General features: G+C 40.6%; 2 protein-coding genes across 7 annotated transcripts in view; one reads left to right on the forward strand and one right to left on the reverse strand.

Annotated features, from left to right (window-relative positions):
- Nucleotides 1-3944, forward strand: part of LRRC17 (leucine rich repeat containing 17) — a 67745-nt gene extending 63801 nt beyond the window's left edge. For all 3 annotated transcript variants that reach the window (XM_045029756.1, XM_045029763.1, XM_045029773.1), the window contains one exon: nt 1116-3944. In XM_045029756.1, coding sequence (XP_044885691.1) covers nt 1116-1519 — 404 coding nt within the window. In that variant the 3' untranslated portion in view covers nt 1520-3944. The remainder of the gene's footprint in view (nt 1-1115) is intronic.
- FBXL13 (F-box and leucine rich repeat protein 13) overlaps nt 1-14411 on the reverse strand; it is a 164644-nt gene that overhangs the window by 84577 nt on the left and 65656 nt on the right. The gene's annotated exons all lie outside the window — the stretch shown is intronic.

Here is a 14411-nt window from a genome sequence, read left to right on the forward strand (position 1 = left end):
GACCACAAAGTGGGTTTATTTAAAAGGTGGGTTTTTCTCTGAAATGTGACTTTATAAAAATGCCATTGTTTAATTCCATGTTTATTGTCTCTCATTGGCTCCCTATCAAATATATTCAGTTAGTAAGTAGGATTTGTTTTTTTATAACTAGCAGCCCAGCAAACTTAACCTGGGTGGGAATTAACAGTGAAATTAGATTAACACTTTCTCATCATTATTACCAGTAATAGATAGATAGGCCAAATCAGGAATTTACTCATATCTCCGCAACTCTGTTGTCTTGCCTTGCCTATCTGCAAAAGTTGTACAGCTTTACTGGTATAGTTAAAGTGGTACAACTCCCCCTAGTGTGGACATAGTTTTACTAGTATACAAGTGTTTTGCTTATTCCCATATGAAAAGGGGCATAAATTATACCAGCATAAAGCACCTTTATACCAGTACAACTGTGTCCACATTAGGCATGCATACCAGTATAGCTATTTCAGCCCAAAAAAACATCATACCCCTAACCAAAATAGTTATACCAGAACAAAATTTGTGTACAGACCAGTCTTCATTTCACTTGGGCAGCCCCATTGCCAGTATAGTTAAAGCTGTACAACCCTGTGTCTAGTCAAGGCCTGAGTACAATTTGAAGACAGTGGAGCTGCAGAGATGTCAATGAATTTCTGATTTGGCCTGCAAAACCTATATTACTGGTAAGTGGCACCGATATAACTGATTACTGGAACAATTCTCTCATGATGCACAATTAGATTCCAAATCACCTGCTCTTTGCTGTGTTATCTCTACTGTGCTAACAGGAGTAAACAAGCAGAGGAAATTTATATTTCTCAGTAAATTAAGTGCAAGTGACTCTGAATACACCAGATCTGTTGTGAAGGTTTACATGCCACTTCTCAGAGTAGATCCACACTTTTATGTTTCAATTTACAAGAAGCCTTTATTGTAGCCTTTTAATAAAAAATACAAACCAGTGATTTTTGACCAATGTATATAAGAATACTGTTTAATCCATATTAATATGAGAATGTTTCCCCTGTTACAAGGATATTTTTCTATTTTATTCTATCAATTCTACATTTCAATAACTTTTTCTTTTAATTGACCAGCTGCTTTTTCAGGACTCATTAACTTAGAGGAGCTTGATTTATCAAACAACACACTGCAAAATTTTGAATACGGAGTATTAGAAGACCTCTACTTTTTGAAAATATTATGGCTGAGAGAGAACCCTTGGAGATGTGATTACAACATTCATTACCTTTTCTACTGGTTAGAGCATCACTACAACGTTCACTACGCTGGCCTAGAATGCGAAACGCCTGAGGAATACAAAGGGTGGTATGTTGGAAAATATGTCCGAAGTTATTATGAGGAGTGCCCAAAAGACAAGCTGCCAGTTTATCCAGAAACATTTGAGCAGGACAAAGAAGATGAGGAATGGGAACGACACAAAGAACAATCAGTTCAAACAGTAAAGAAGCATGGTGTAATTGTCACTGTAATAGGATAATTTGGGAATTTTTTTATTACTAGATTCAAATTTTTCATATTTTTATGTCAGAAAAAATCCTGTTTACATTTTTGTTACTTGTGTTGTTTGTCCATAAGGAAATATCTGCCTACATAGATTTTTTTAATTGAAGTTACTAACGACATGACGGTATTAGTTACACATCATCTTTTTTTAAAAATTGACTGTTTCTGACCATTTGTTTTCGGTCACCCTTGCTATGTGTTTGAGTAACTATTTGAACCTACACAATATAAATGGATAGATATAGATATAGATCTATAGTGGAAACAAGTCATCTTATGTATAGCCAGGCATGATCCTGCAGTTTGCTCTGCATGGGCAGACGCTGCATTTTCATGGAACTCAATGCGGGACTGGGCCCAAAGCTCCTCTGTGTTGAACGTATTGCAATTTCTTTATATTTATTGGCTCCTTGAATTGTTCCCAGGAAAAGTTCTGTACATTTTATGCAGCAGTTCTCTTGTGTGTGATATTTATACCAAATAATCAAATTGCAAACTGAACTAGAACAGGGTACAAAATCAATGGGAATTGCACATGGAGTAGAGAGAAAGGACACTCCAGTGATCAGGGTGCTAGCCTGGGCCTTAGGAGACCCAAGTCCAATATCCTGTTCTGACACAGACTTCTTCTGTGACATTGGACAAGCCACTTAGTCTCTCTGTGCCTCAGTTCCCCATCTGTAATGGGAATAATAGCACTTCCCTACCTCACATGGATGTTATGAGGATAAATATATTAAAGGCTGTGAGGTGTTCACATACATATATGAACATCAGATAGATGGTCAGTACCCCTCAGGGCAAGGACCCTTACTGCCCAATATTCCCAAGAAAGGGAATGATCCAACACTCATTTACCAAGCAATACTTCCACTGACTGATAACATTTAGCATCTATAAAGTATTTTCTTTTTTAAAGTTTGCATCAGTTAATATTAACCAGTCTGAACACTTCCTCTTTGAGGTAGGCATTAGCATCCCTTCCGGGGAAATGATGACAAAGAAGGGTTAAGTGAGTTGCCCAAGACCACACACCAGATTGGTGGCAGATCTGAGATCAGACTCAGAGGTATCAGCTCAAACTCCAGATCACGCCTCCTCTCACACATCACTGACAGTTATGCAGGAGTGTAGGAAGCAGAATCAGGCTCTGCATTTGAAATGTCTGACAATACATGCAAGCGACTGATCATGGGAGGAGATCTGAAAGGCTGTATGGAGGGGAAAAATGTAGCTTTCAAACTCTATACTGCATTCTAATGGCCATGGATCCATCCCTCCTGCCCAAAACCTCACATATGTTGTTTTGCATTAAAAATATAATCCAGAGTATTTGGTAACAGTTTTTTCTAACATAAAACATTAAACCAGAGAGAAATTCAGGACATGGTAAGAGTGTGAAGGAGTGCCAAAGAATCCTTTAGCAGAAAATGTGCTGTGATCTGAGGCATTCTTTCACACCCTTTATTCTTGTAATAAGTAAATCACTTACAGCTGCTATGTTGCCAAATTGAAGAACTTAGACAGTTTTGCATACCCTCTGAAGAGTTGTGTAGCTAACCTACCATTGCATTACTCATCACTGTCCCCAGCCCCAGAATTATCTTAAACATTAAAGGTTAGCTTGGGAGGTTGGAAGACCTTCCCACTTGGCCAACAAAATTTATTTTATCAGGTGGTACCTCTTGGAACATTTAAAAGCTCCAGGAAGAAAAAATCTTGTGCAGACAGTAGCTAGCATCAACTGAACTACCCCCTCTTCTCCAAATCTTGGGGCTTTTACTGGCACAGAGATCCTCAGGATGGTAGGGAAGAGGACAACCAAGAACAGCAGAACTACTGAGAAGGGATGAAAAGGACAGATAGTGGACTCATAAGAGAACAGCTGTTTTTGGCAGTACAGCTAGTGAAGAAAAGCTGAGGAGGAAAAAGTGAGTTTATAAACCACTCCGTGTCAACTGTTATGGACAAAAAGCCAGCACTGCACCTAGAGAGCCGGTGTTTTAAAAAGACTAGCCAGAGGAAAGCCAGGATCAGGTCCAGAAGAGACAACTTACCAGCCAGGTGCAGAGCACAGGTGGGAGGCTGTGTGGAAGGTCTGTAACCACTAAGAGTTAGCAACTCAAGGAGCTGAGTGTATGAGGTTAAAGCTGAGATGTGGCTGAGTTGCTGCAAGTGACAAATCTAAAGGTTACAGTGATACTGAATCTTATGTTCTTATGTAGTCCCACCAGGGCCAACGCCCTTGGGAGTAGCAGTGATACCTGGAAAACAACTGATTAAGAGGCATTAATGGTTAGGTGGACCAGCCCTTCATGCTCTTCAAAGAAATAGTGGCATGAGAGTATGCTGCTGCTACAGAAGAGTTCCAAAGACTGGAAACTATCATAGAAGACAATCAAGGCTTTGGCTACACTTGCACTTCAAAGCGCTGCCGCGGCAGCGCTTTGAAGCACTAAGTGTAGTCAAAGCGCCAGCGCTGGGAGAGAGCTCTCCCAGCGCTGTCTGTACTCCACCTCCCTGTGGGGAATAACGTACAGCGCTGGGAGTGCGGCTCCCAGCGCTGGGGGTTTGACCACACTGGCGCTTTGCAGTGCCGCAATTTGCAGCGCTGGAGAGGGTGTGTTTTCACACCCTGCTGCAGCGCTGCAAATTTGTAAGTGTAGCCAAGGCCCAAGAGTAAGAACTTCTTAAAGAGACAAAGCTGAATACACCGCCTATCATTTAACACAGGGAGTAGAGCCCAGTAAAAAGAGGACATACTGGTATCAAATTAGAGGCTCAGAGGGATTATGTTTTGATAATTGCCCTGCAGGAGGAGTCTGTGAGAACAGACACCACTACATTGAAGGAGATAACCAAGAAAGACTCCTGAAACAGTACCAAAAGAAAGAAAGGAAACTTGAGGTGAAATCTACCCAGATCTTTGATACTGAAGGCGGGAGAAAAAGACTTTGCCCTCAAAAGAGGGATGGACTGGAAGGTGCACCCCAGGCCTGAAGAGTTTCTAAAAACAGCATTAACTGTGCACCTTTTCTTGTACTGCTTCAAGGGGTTTAAACTAGTAATTACAGCATGTATAACTAACTACAGTCAGCTTTCAGAGTAGCAGCCGTGTTAGTCTGTATCCGGAAAAAGAACAGGAGTACTTGTGGCACCTTAAAGACTAACAAATTAACAGTCAGCTGTAATCCTTCATGCCTAGGGTTACCGCATTATTTCCCTTAGGCCAATGGCACTAAAAAACCTTTATATAATAGACATGTGTGCAAGTGGTTATTGTGAACCCACAAAATTCTAGAACTCTGGGAAAACTGACAATCTACCTGGAACATGTCAGTGTTTGATGTACGTTAATGTTTGTAGTGACCCAAAAAGGGGAGGTGGTGGGGAAAAAAGGTTAGTTACAATAGTAAGAACAGAAATGGGTCTGGAGCAAAAAGGATCACAACAGCGTGGAACCAAACAACAGAAGAGGACAGCCGAATTAAAAAGCGAGAGAAAGAAATGTATAGAAAAGAGAAAGGGATGCACAAAAATGGAAGAGGAGAAATAGCAGATCAGGAAAAAAAGAAAAACTGTAGAATTATAGGGGTGTGGTTTATTATTAAAAGAGCTGATCTGCCATTTGCTATAAATCAGAACATGTCCTCCATTGAAGCACCACAACTACAAATCACACTTGCATCTTGAAATTTCTTCTTCTGTACCATTTAATTACAAATGCCCCTGAGAGTATTTCTGAATCCAAATGATGTTAGAAAATCTTGGGCCAACCCTCCTAACTCCTACAGCCCCCTTATTTTCTTTTTTTCCTGTAACCCCTCTCTCTCTCTTTATTACATTCCTTTCTCCTCCAACTCCAATAAACAGCTGTATCTGGGAGCTTTTCTCTTTCTCTTAATGAGTGTAGTGTTTGGGGGTCCCTAAAAACTGTAATTCTTATTAAAAACAAAACTATCACAAAATGTAGATGCCTTCTAGAATGCATTGACCTCGGGAATCAGCAGAGCATTCCTTGCCAAATCTTCAGTTCCTGTGCTGTGAATACTAATAGTAGCAAGCTCTGAATGCAACTCCCAGGCACATTTGGAGGTCAAATAGTTCCCCAGGATCTCTCCCCTGTTACAGATCACTGGGTGGGTGGAGTAATACCACAAACAATTAGTTGTATTTTATCCCTCCAATATGCTTATTTTCCTTTTGGCACAAAGTCAGTTTGAGTTTGTCAGTTTTGGAAGAGTATTATAACTGCAGAAACAAAACAAACTGCTACAATATACATATCATGCACATACCTTACCCACCAAAGTAGTAATACATGAATGCATAAAAACAATTAAAACCCCAACATTTTGCAACTGATTCATTCAGGGTAGCAAATACAAAACTTGTTTAGCCAGCCAACCAGCCCTAAAAACCAGCCAAGGTCAGTGCTGTTCTATCATTAACAATAAAAAAAAAGGTTGCCAAAAAGCTATGTAATCTTGGATTCATCTAGAATGAGATCAGAACTGTGGTTCATGGCAGTTAGAGTGGAAAGCTCATGACATCTTTAGACCAGTGGTTTTCAAACTGAGGGTCACAACCCAGTACTGGGTCGCGGAATGTAAGGCACTGGGACACGGTGGCTCTGATCAGCAAATAATCAAATTGCAAACTGGTTATTGCTGGGAACTGGCCAATGGGAGCTTGGGGGGTGGTGCCTGCAGACGAGAGCCACATGGAGCCCCTTGTGTACCTCTGCTTAGGAGCCAAACCTGCTGCTGGCTGCTTCCGGGGCTTAGCATGGTCCACAGTGCCAGGACAGGCAGGAAGCCTGCCTCAGCACCTCCGCTGTGCCACTGACCAGGAGCCACCCGAGGTAAGCCCACACCCTAACCCCATGTCCCAATCCCCTGTCCCAGCCCTGAGCCCCCCCAAACCCAGAGCCCCCTCCTGCACACCAAACCCCACATCCCCGGCCCCACCCCAGAGCCTGCACCCCCACCCCAGTCCCTGACCCCCTCCTGCACCCCAAACCCCTCATCCCCAGCTCCAACTACAGCCCTCACCCCCACATCCCAACCCTCTGCCCCAGCCCTGAGCCCCTCCCACACCCCAAACCCGTCTGCCCCAGTTTTGTTGGGTCACGGGCATCAACAATTTTCTTCAACTAGGTCGCCAGAAAAAAAGTTTGAAAATCACTGCTTTAGACTATACTTGAACAGACAACTCAATTTAGTTTGTTAGCAAGAAAAACCTCTGAGGAGTGGCACTCTGATACGATCTTCAGCAATCTGAAAACAGCAGGATGGAAAATAGGCCTGCAGCAATTTTAAAAGCATCATATCTTACTCTCTGCTTCAATCAAGCTTCCATAGCAGTTCAAAAGACATGCACAAGCAGGCTGCAGGCCCAATATCAGTGGATTTGTAACAGAATAAATTGTTGATACTAATCTGAATAGCAAAAAACACTGATTGAAATGTCTTTCACTCTTAAAGTGGATCACTGAATATCCATAATAATTAGAACAAGCTGTTTCAAATATACACTTCTTTTAGATTCTTTGCAGACAATCACACAGACAGTACTACCATGAATCACTTTTAACAAATGAGAGTGAACAGTTAAAAATGGTTATAATCTTTGATTTTGAGCCTGCTGAAGATACAGAATTTCAGCAATCATAGAAAGATATATAGTTTGTAGATATAATGTTCAGTCATATAGAATAAAATTTAGTGTCTTTGATGTGCAGGTTTAAGATAAGCAAAAGTGCATTTTAACTTACTAGTTAAAAGTGCATTGATCTAGTTCTAGGTAATCAATACTATATATTAGTGAAAAATAGTCTTTTTACAGAGTAGGCAGGGGCGGGGCACATCTCTGCCAAAGGGAGGGGCAGTAACTGTGTGCAAGTGGAGGGGAAGAGGTGAGAACAGGACTCAGAAGGGCTAGAGCAGCTGCCGTGGTGCCCAGGACAGAGCACTCCTATCCCTCTGCCCTCATATTCAAGGTGTACCTTTGCTGAGACCACACATTTTAAAACTGTACCAAAATTAGAGAAATTTATATTAAAAGCTATGCACAGATAAAGACCCACAAAATATAGAAGTTACTACTGTGCTATGATTAACTGTAGGGGTACGGCCACACTACCCGCGGGATCGGCAGGTTGCGATCGATCTATTGGGGATCAATTTATCGCATCTCGTCTAGACACGATAAATCGATCCCCAAATGCGCTCCCTGTCAACTCCAGAACTCCACCAGGGCGAGAGGCAGAAGCGGAGTTGACGGGGGAGCCATAGCCATCGATCCCGCGCCGTGAGGACAGGACGTAAGTCAAACTAAGATATGTCAACTTCAGCTACGCTATTCTCGTAGCTGAAGTTGCGTATCTTACATAGCCCCCACCCCCAATTGTCACTATTTATTATGAAGGTTCTCCACGCTTCCCATTATCAGACCCTGTTTTCACTTGCTTATAACTTTGACAGACTAACCATTTAGGCTGAAATTCTCCATGCCAGGTGTCTGTTTCAGTCTGATTATTTATTTATTTTTTAAATTTAAGTCAAAATGGTTCAGCTGATTCCGAGAACAAAACAAGAGGAAAACATGGCTTGCCTATATTAAACAATTCTGGCAACCTAGTCTTTAAGAAGCTCTAACACCCTCATACTTTAGAGCTGAGATTTGAAAGTTGGCACAGTTTTAATCGCACTGTTAAACAATGGAATACCAATTGAAATGTATTAAGTATTTTGGATTTTTTTTCTACATTTTCATATATATTGTAGTCAGTGTTGTAATTGAAATCAAAGTGTATATTATTTTTGTTTAGAAGTGTTTGCACTGTAAAAACGATAAACAAAAGAAACAGTATTTTTCAGTTCACCTCATACAAGTACTGTAGTGCAATCTCCTTGTCGTGAAAGTGCAACTTACAAATGTAGATTCTTTTTTTGTTACATAACTGCACTCAAAAGCAAAATAATGTAAAACTTTAGCGCCTGCAAGTCCATTCAGTCCTACTTCTTGTTCAGCCAATCTCTAAGACAAACAATTTTTTTTATATTTACAGGAGATAATGCTGCCCTCTTCTTTTTTACAATGTCACCAGAGAGTGAGAACATAGATTTGCATGGCACTTTTGTAGCTGGCATTGGAAGGTATTTACGTGCCAGATATGCTAAACATTCGTATGCTCCTTCATGTTTCGGCCACCATTCCAGAGGACATGCTTCCATGCTGATGAAGCTCATTAAAAAAAAATGCGTTAATTATATTTGTGATTGAACTCCTTGGGAGAGAATTGTATGTCCCCTTCTCTGTTTTAGCCACATTCTGCCACATATTTCATGTTAAAGCAGTCTTGGATGATTACCCACAACATGTTGTTCATTTTAAGAACACTTTCACAAAACATAAAGAAGGTACCAATGTGAGATTTCTAAAAATAGCTACAGCACTTGAACCAAGGTTTAAGAATTTGAAATGCCTTCCAAAATTTGAGAGGGACGAGGTGTGGAGCATGCTTTCAGAAGTTTTAAAAGAGCAACACTCGGATGCAGAAACTACAGAACCTGAACCACCAAAAAAGAAAATCAACCTTCTGCTGGTGGCATCTGACTCAGATAATGAAAATGAACATGCGTCGGTCTGCACTGCTTTGGATTGTTATCGAGCAGAACCTGTCATCAGCATGGACGCATGTCCCCTGGAATGGTGATTGAAACATGAAGGGACATATGAATCTTTAGCGCATCGGGTACATAAATATCTTGTGACACTGGCTACAACAATGCCATGAGAACGCCTGCTCTCACTTTCAGGTGACATTGTAAACAAGAAACCGACAATATTATCTCCTGCAAATGTAAACCAACTGGTTTGTCTGAGCAATTGGCTGAACAAGAAGTAGGACTGGGAGAACTTGCAGGCTCTAAAATTTTACATGGTTTTATTTTTGAATACAGGTTTTTTAGTACATAATTCTACATGTGTAAGTTCAATTTTCATGATAAAGAGATTGCACTACAGTACTTGTATTAGGAACATTGTGAAAAATACTATTTCTTTTGCTCTTTTACAGTGAAAATACTTGTAATCAAAAATAAAGTGAGCACTGCACACTTCGTATTCTGTGTTGTAACTGAAATCAATATATTTGAAAGTGTAGAAAACATCCAAAAATATTTAAATGAATGGTATTCTATCATTGTTTAACAGTGCGATTAATCACAATTAATTTTTTTAATCTCTTGACAGCTCTAATTATTATCATTATTGTTACTGAGAAGTGAAAAATATTTCTCTGCAGTCTGGACCTTGACTATACCTTTACCAAGAAATTTGGACCTTGACAAAAAATAATTGACTACCCCTGATCTAAAGGTTCCAACCCTGCAGTTGACTCATGTAGGTGTCAATATGATGTCACATACAGGAATTTCTGTTTTTTCAGTTTGCTTTTTTTAAAAAACCTAAAAATTACACACAAAAGTTAGGAAATGCCAGAATTCAGGTTGCCCATGCAACCTTAATTCAGCCCCCTTGTGTGTTTTTTAATTACATGATCACCTATTATTCTGACATTCCCTTTCAGAGGATGTCATGGGGTATCAGGCCATCAGGAGGAGGAAAGTGGGGATCACCCCTTTTCAGTGACAGTGGCTCCTCATCTTGGGGCCCGTGAGGTCTAGCAACCAGAGTCTATAGTGGCCCAAATCTGTGGGGCTGCCCTTATCTTCACGGCAGCGCAGCCTAGTGGCCAGAGTCTGTGGGGCTGCCCTTATCTTCAAGGCAGTGTAGCCTTAGTCATATCTTTTCTAAACTGAACAGTCCCAGTATTGTTAATCTCTCCTTGTATGAAAGCTGTTCCATATCCCTAATCATTTTTGATGCCCTTCTCTGCACCTTTTCCAATTATAATATATGGTATTTTTTTTAAAATGGGGTGACTAGAACTGCATGCAGTATTCAAGGTATGGGCATACTATACGGATTTATATGGTGGCATTATGATATTTTCTGTCTTATTATCTATCCCTTTCCAAATGGTTCCTAACATTGTTAGCTTTTTTGCCTGCTGCTGTACACTGAGCAGATGTTTTCAGAGAACTATCCATGATGACTCCAAGATCTTTCTTGAGTGGTAACAACTAAATTAAAACTCCATTGTTTTGTACGTATAGTTGGGATTAAGTTTTCCAATGTGCAATTCTTTGCATTTATCAACAATGAATTTCATCTGCCATTTTGTTGCCTAATCAACTGATTGTGTGAGATCCCTTTGTAACTCTTAGCAGTCAGCTTTGGACTTAACTTTTTATGTAGGGTTATCTAGGGAGGTGGTGGCATCTCCTTCCTTAGAGGTTTTTAAGGGCAGGCTTGACAAAGCCCTGGGTGGGATGATTTAGTTGGGGATTGGTCCTGCTTTTAGCAAGGGGTTGGACTAGATGACCTCCTGAGGTCCCTTACAACCCTGATATTCTATGATTCTATGATAATTTTGTATCATCTGCAAATTTTGCCACCTCATTGTTCACCCCTTTTTCCAGACCGTTTATGAATAAGTAAAACTGCACAAGTCCCAGTACATATCTTTGAGGAACCCTGCTATTTACTTTTCTCCATTGTGAAAACTGACAATTTATTCCTACCCTTGGTTTTCCATCTTTTAACCAGTTACTAATCCATGCAAGGACCTTCCCTCTTGTGCCATGACTCCTTACTTTGCTTAAGAGCCTTTGGTATAAGACCTTGTCAAAGGCTTTTAAGTCCAAGTACACTATTTCAACTGGATCACCATTGACCACATGCTTGTTAACACACCTGAAAAATGCTAATCTATTGGAGAGGCATGGTTTCCCTCTACAAAAGCCATGCTGACTCTCCATCCTATCATGTTCATCCTATGTACCCGATAATTCTATTCTTTACTACAGTTTCAACCAATTTGCTTTGTACTGAAGTTAGGCTTACTGGCCTGTAACTGCCAGGACTGCCTCTGGAACTTTTTTTTTAAAAATCAGCATCACATTAGCTATTCACCAATCATCTGATACAGAAGATGATTTAAGCAACAGTTTACATACCACAGTTAGCTGTGCAATTTCATATTAGAGTTCCTTCAGAACTCTTGGGTAAATATCATCTGGTTCTGGGATCTTATTACTGTTTCATTTTTCAATTTGTTCCAAAACATCCTCTACTGACACCTCAATCTAGGACAGTTTCTTAGATCTGTCACCTAAAAAGAATGGCTCAGATGTACGAATCTCCCTCACATCCTCTGTAGAATTTACTGAGCTTCTCTGCAACAGATTTTTCTTCCTTGAGTGCTCCTTTAGCACCTTGATCACTCAGTGGAACCACTGATTTCTTGGCAGTCTTTCTGCTTCTGATGTATTTAAAAAGAATTGCTGTTAGTTTTTGTGCCTTTTGCTATTTGCTCTTCAAATTCTTTTTTGGCATTCCTAATTATACTTTTACACTTGACTAGCCAGAGTTTATGCTTCTTTCTATTTTCCTCACTAGGATCTGACTTCCAATTTTTAAAGGATGCCTTTTTACCTCTGTCTCTTTTACTCTGTTATTTAGACATAATGGCACTTTTTTAGTCCTCTTTTTTATTTGGGGTATACATTTAGTTTGAGCCTTTATTATGGTGTTTTTAAATAGTTTCCATGCAGCTTGCAAGCATTCCACTCTTGCGACTGTTCCTTTTAATTTCTGTTTAACTAGCTTCCTCAATTTTGTTCTCCTTTTTTAAGTTAAATGCTACTGTAGAGGGTTTCTTTGGTATTTCCCCCCCTATAGGATGTTAAATTTAATTACATGATGGTTGCTATTACTGAGCAGTTCAGCTATATTCCCCTCTTGGACCACATCCTGTGATCCACTTAGAACTAAATCAGCAACTGCCCCTCCCCTTGTGGGTTCCAGGACTAGCTGCTCCAAGAAGCAGTCTTTAATGGTATTTAGAAATTTTAACTCTGCATCCCTTCCTAAGGTGACATATACCCAGTCAATATGGGGCTGGCTGAAATTCCACATTGATATTGGGTTTTTTGGTTTTTAGCCTCTTTAATCTCCCTGAGCATTTCACAATCACCATCGCCATCCTGGTCAGGTGGTCAGCAGTATATTCCTACTACTATATTCTTATTATTCAAGCATGGAATTTCTATCCCCAGAGATTCTATGGTACAATTTGATTCATTTAAGATTTTTACTGTATTTGACTATATACTTTCTTTAAAATGCCACACACCCATGAACGCAACCTACTCTGTCATTCCTATATATTTTGTAGTACTATGTCCATTGATTATCATCATTCCAAGTTTCAGAGATACCTATTATATCAAAATTCCTTGCTCAATATTCTTACTCTTTTTCCAGCCACTACTCTACCCAAAAAGTTCTCTGTCTTGTAGCTTTCTCTCAGGGTCATGCTACAAGTGCTTCTCTGAGGGCTTATCTTCACTGTAACAGTAGCTTAAGTTAGTACACTCGAGTTACAGAATGTCTACACTAGACATCTTACAGTGGCACAGTTGTACCACTGCAGATGCACCACGGTAAGGACACCGGCACTTCTGTCAGTGTAACTTACGTCGGTCAGGGGGGTGGTTTTTTTCACACCCCTTATCGACAAAAGTTTTACAGACAAAAGTGCTAGTGATTACTTCACTCGAAATAGCCTGGCATGCATGAGAGCAACCGCATGTCAAAACAACACTGGATTTACACAGACTGATTTGATTAGCAATGCAGAGTGATTGGATTAATTATTGATGGGTTGTAACATGAGCTGCTGTATGTACAAGAAAAAGATATATTATTTAAGATTTTGTTGTTCTTTTAAGGACATTGATGTAAAAGGAAAGATTCAGCTAATGTTCCTAATGCAAGTGCTGACTACTAAGTTCAGGAGTTACTTACATCAGTCTACTCCCAGACGCTTTAGGACACCCCCAAGCACTTATACTCTATGAGCTTCTAAAGACAAAGTAATCTTCATTGTCAATACTAAGTTTCATTATTATATCTCAGGCAGCACCCTCATTCACTTTTTTTTATTGAGGCCATACAGTATCCTTTATTTCCTTTCAGATAGAAAAACTATAAATATAAAATGACCCAAAAGGCTTGAGAGGCTCAAAGGTTCCTCCCAAGTTGAGCCAAGTTGGTTTGGGCTCTATAGCATTTCACAGTCCCTTAATCATAGCAACAATACCTGGACATATAGCTGTGACTCTGACTTCAGTTACTGATGGGCTCTAAGATACCATCTGATCATCGGACAGGTAATTTATATTGCAGTAATGTCCCAGTCAGCAATTGGTTACTCATTGTTTGTGCCAGGCACTATATACAGAGATCCAATAAATAAATAAAGGATGTGAAAAGAACATTAAGATTGCCAAGTCAAGTACTCAAAAGTTAGGAAATGCAAAACTTAAGGGTGCCTGTCCATTTCCATCATGAGTAAGCCTACGTTGTATGCATGGGTATTTTTAGTAAGAGTCATGGATAGGTTATGGGCAGTAAACAAAAACTCACGACCCATGACCTGTCCATGACTTGTACTATATACCTCTGATTAAATCTTGGGGTGAGAAAGGGGTGGCCTGGGGGTGCCACAGGTACTCAAGCATGGGGGGCGGCCCAGGGGGCACTGTGGGTGCTGGGGGGGGGGATGGGCAGTGGCATGCGGCATGGGACCCCCGCTGGTACGGAGGGGAGATGGCGGTGCACAGGTTGGGACCCCCGCTGGTGCACAGGGTGCGGGTTGGCGGGGATGGCAGGCTCCCTACCTGGCTCCAGCTCTGCGTGCTGCCTCTGCCTCAAGCGCTGGCTCTGCAGCT

The sequence above is a fragment of the Mauremys mutica genome, chromosome 1 (genome assembly GCF_020497125.1).
Source record: "Mauremys mutica isolate MM-2020 ecotype Southern chromosome 1, ASM2049712v1, whole genome shotgun sequence".
NCBI lineage: Eukaryota > Metazoa > Chordata > Testudines > Geoemydidae > Mauremys > Mauremys mutica.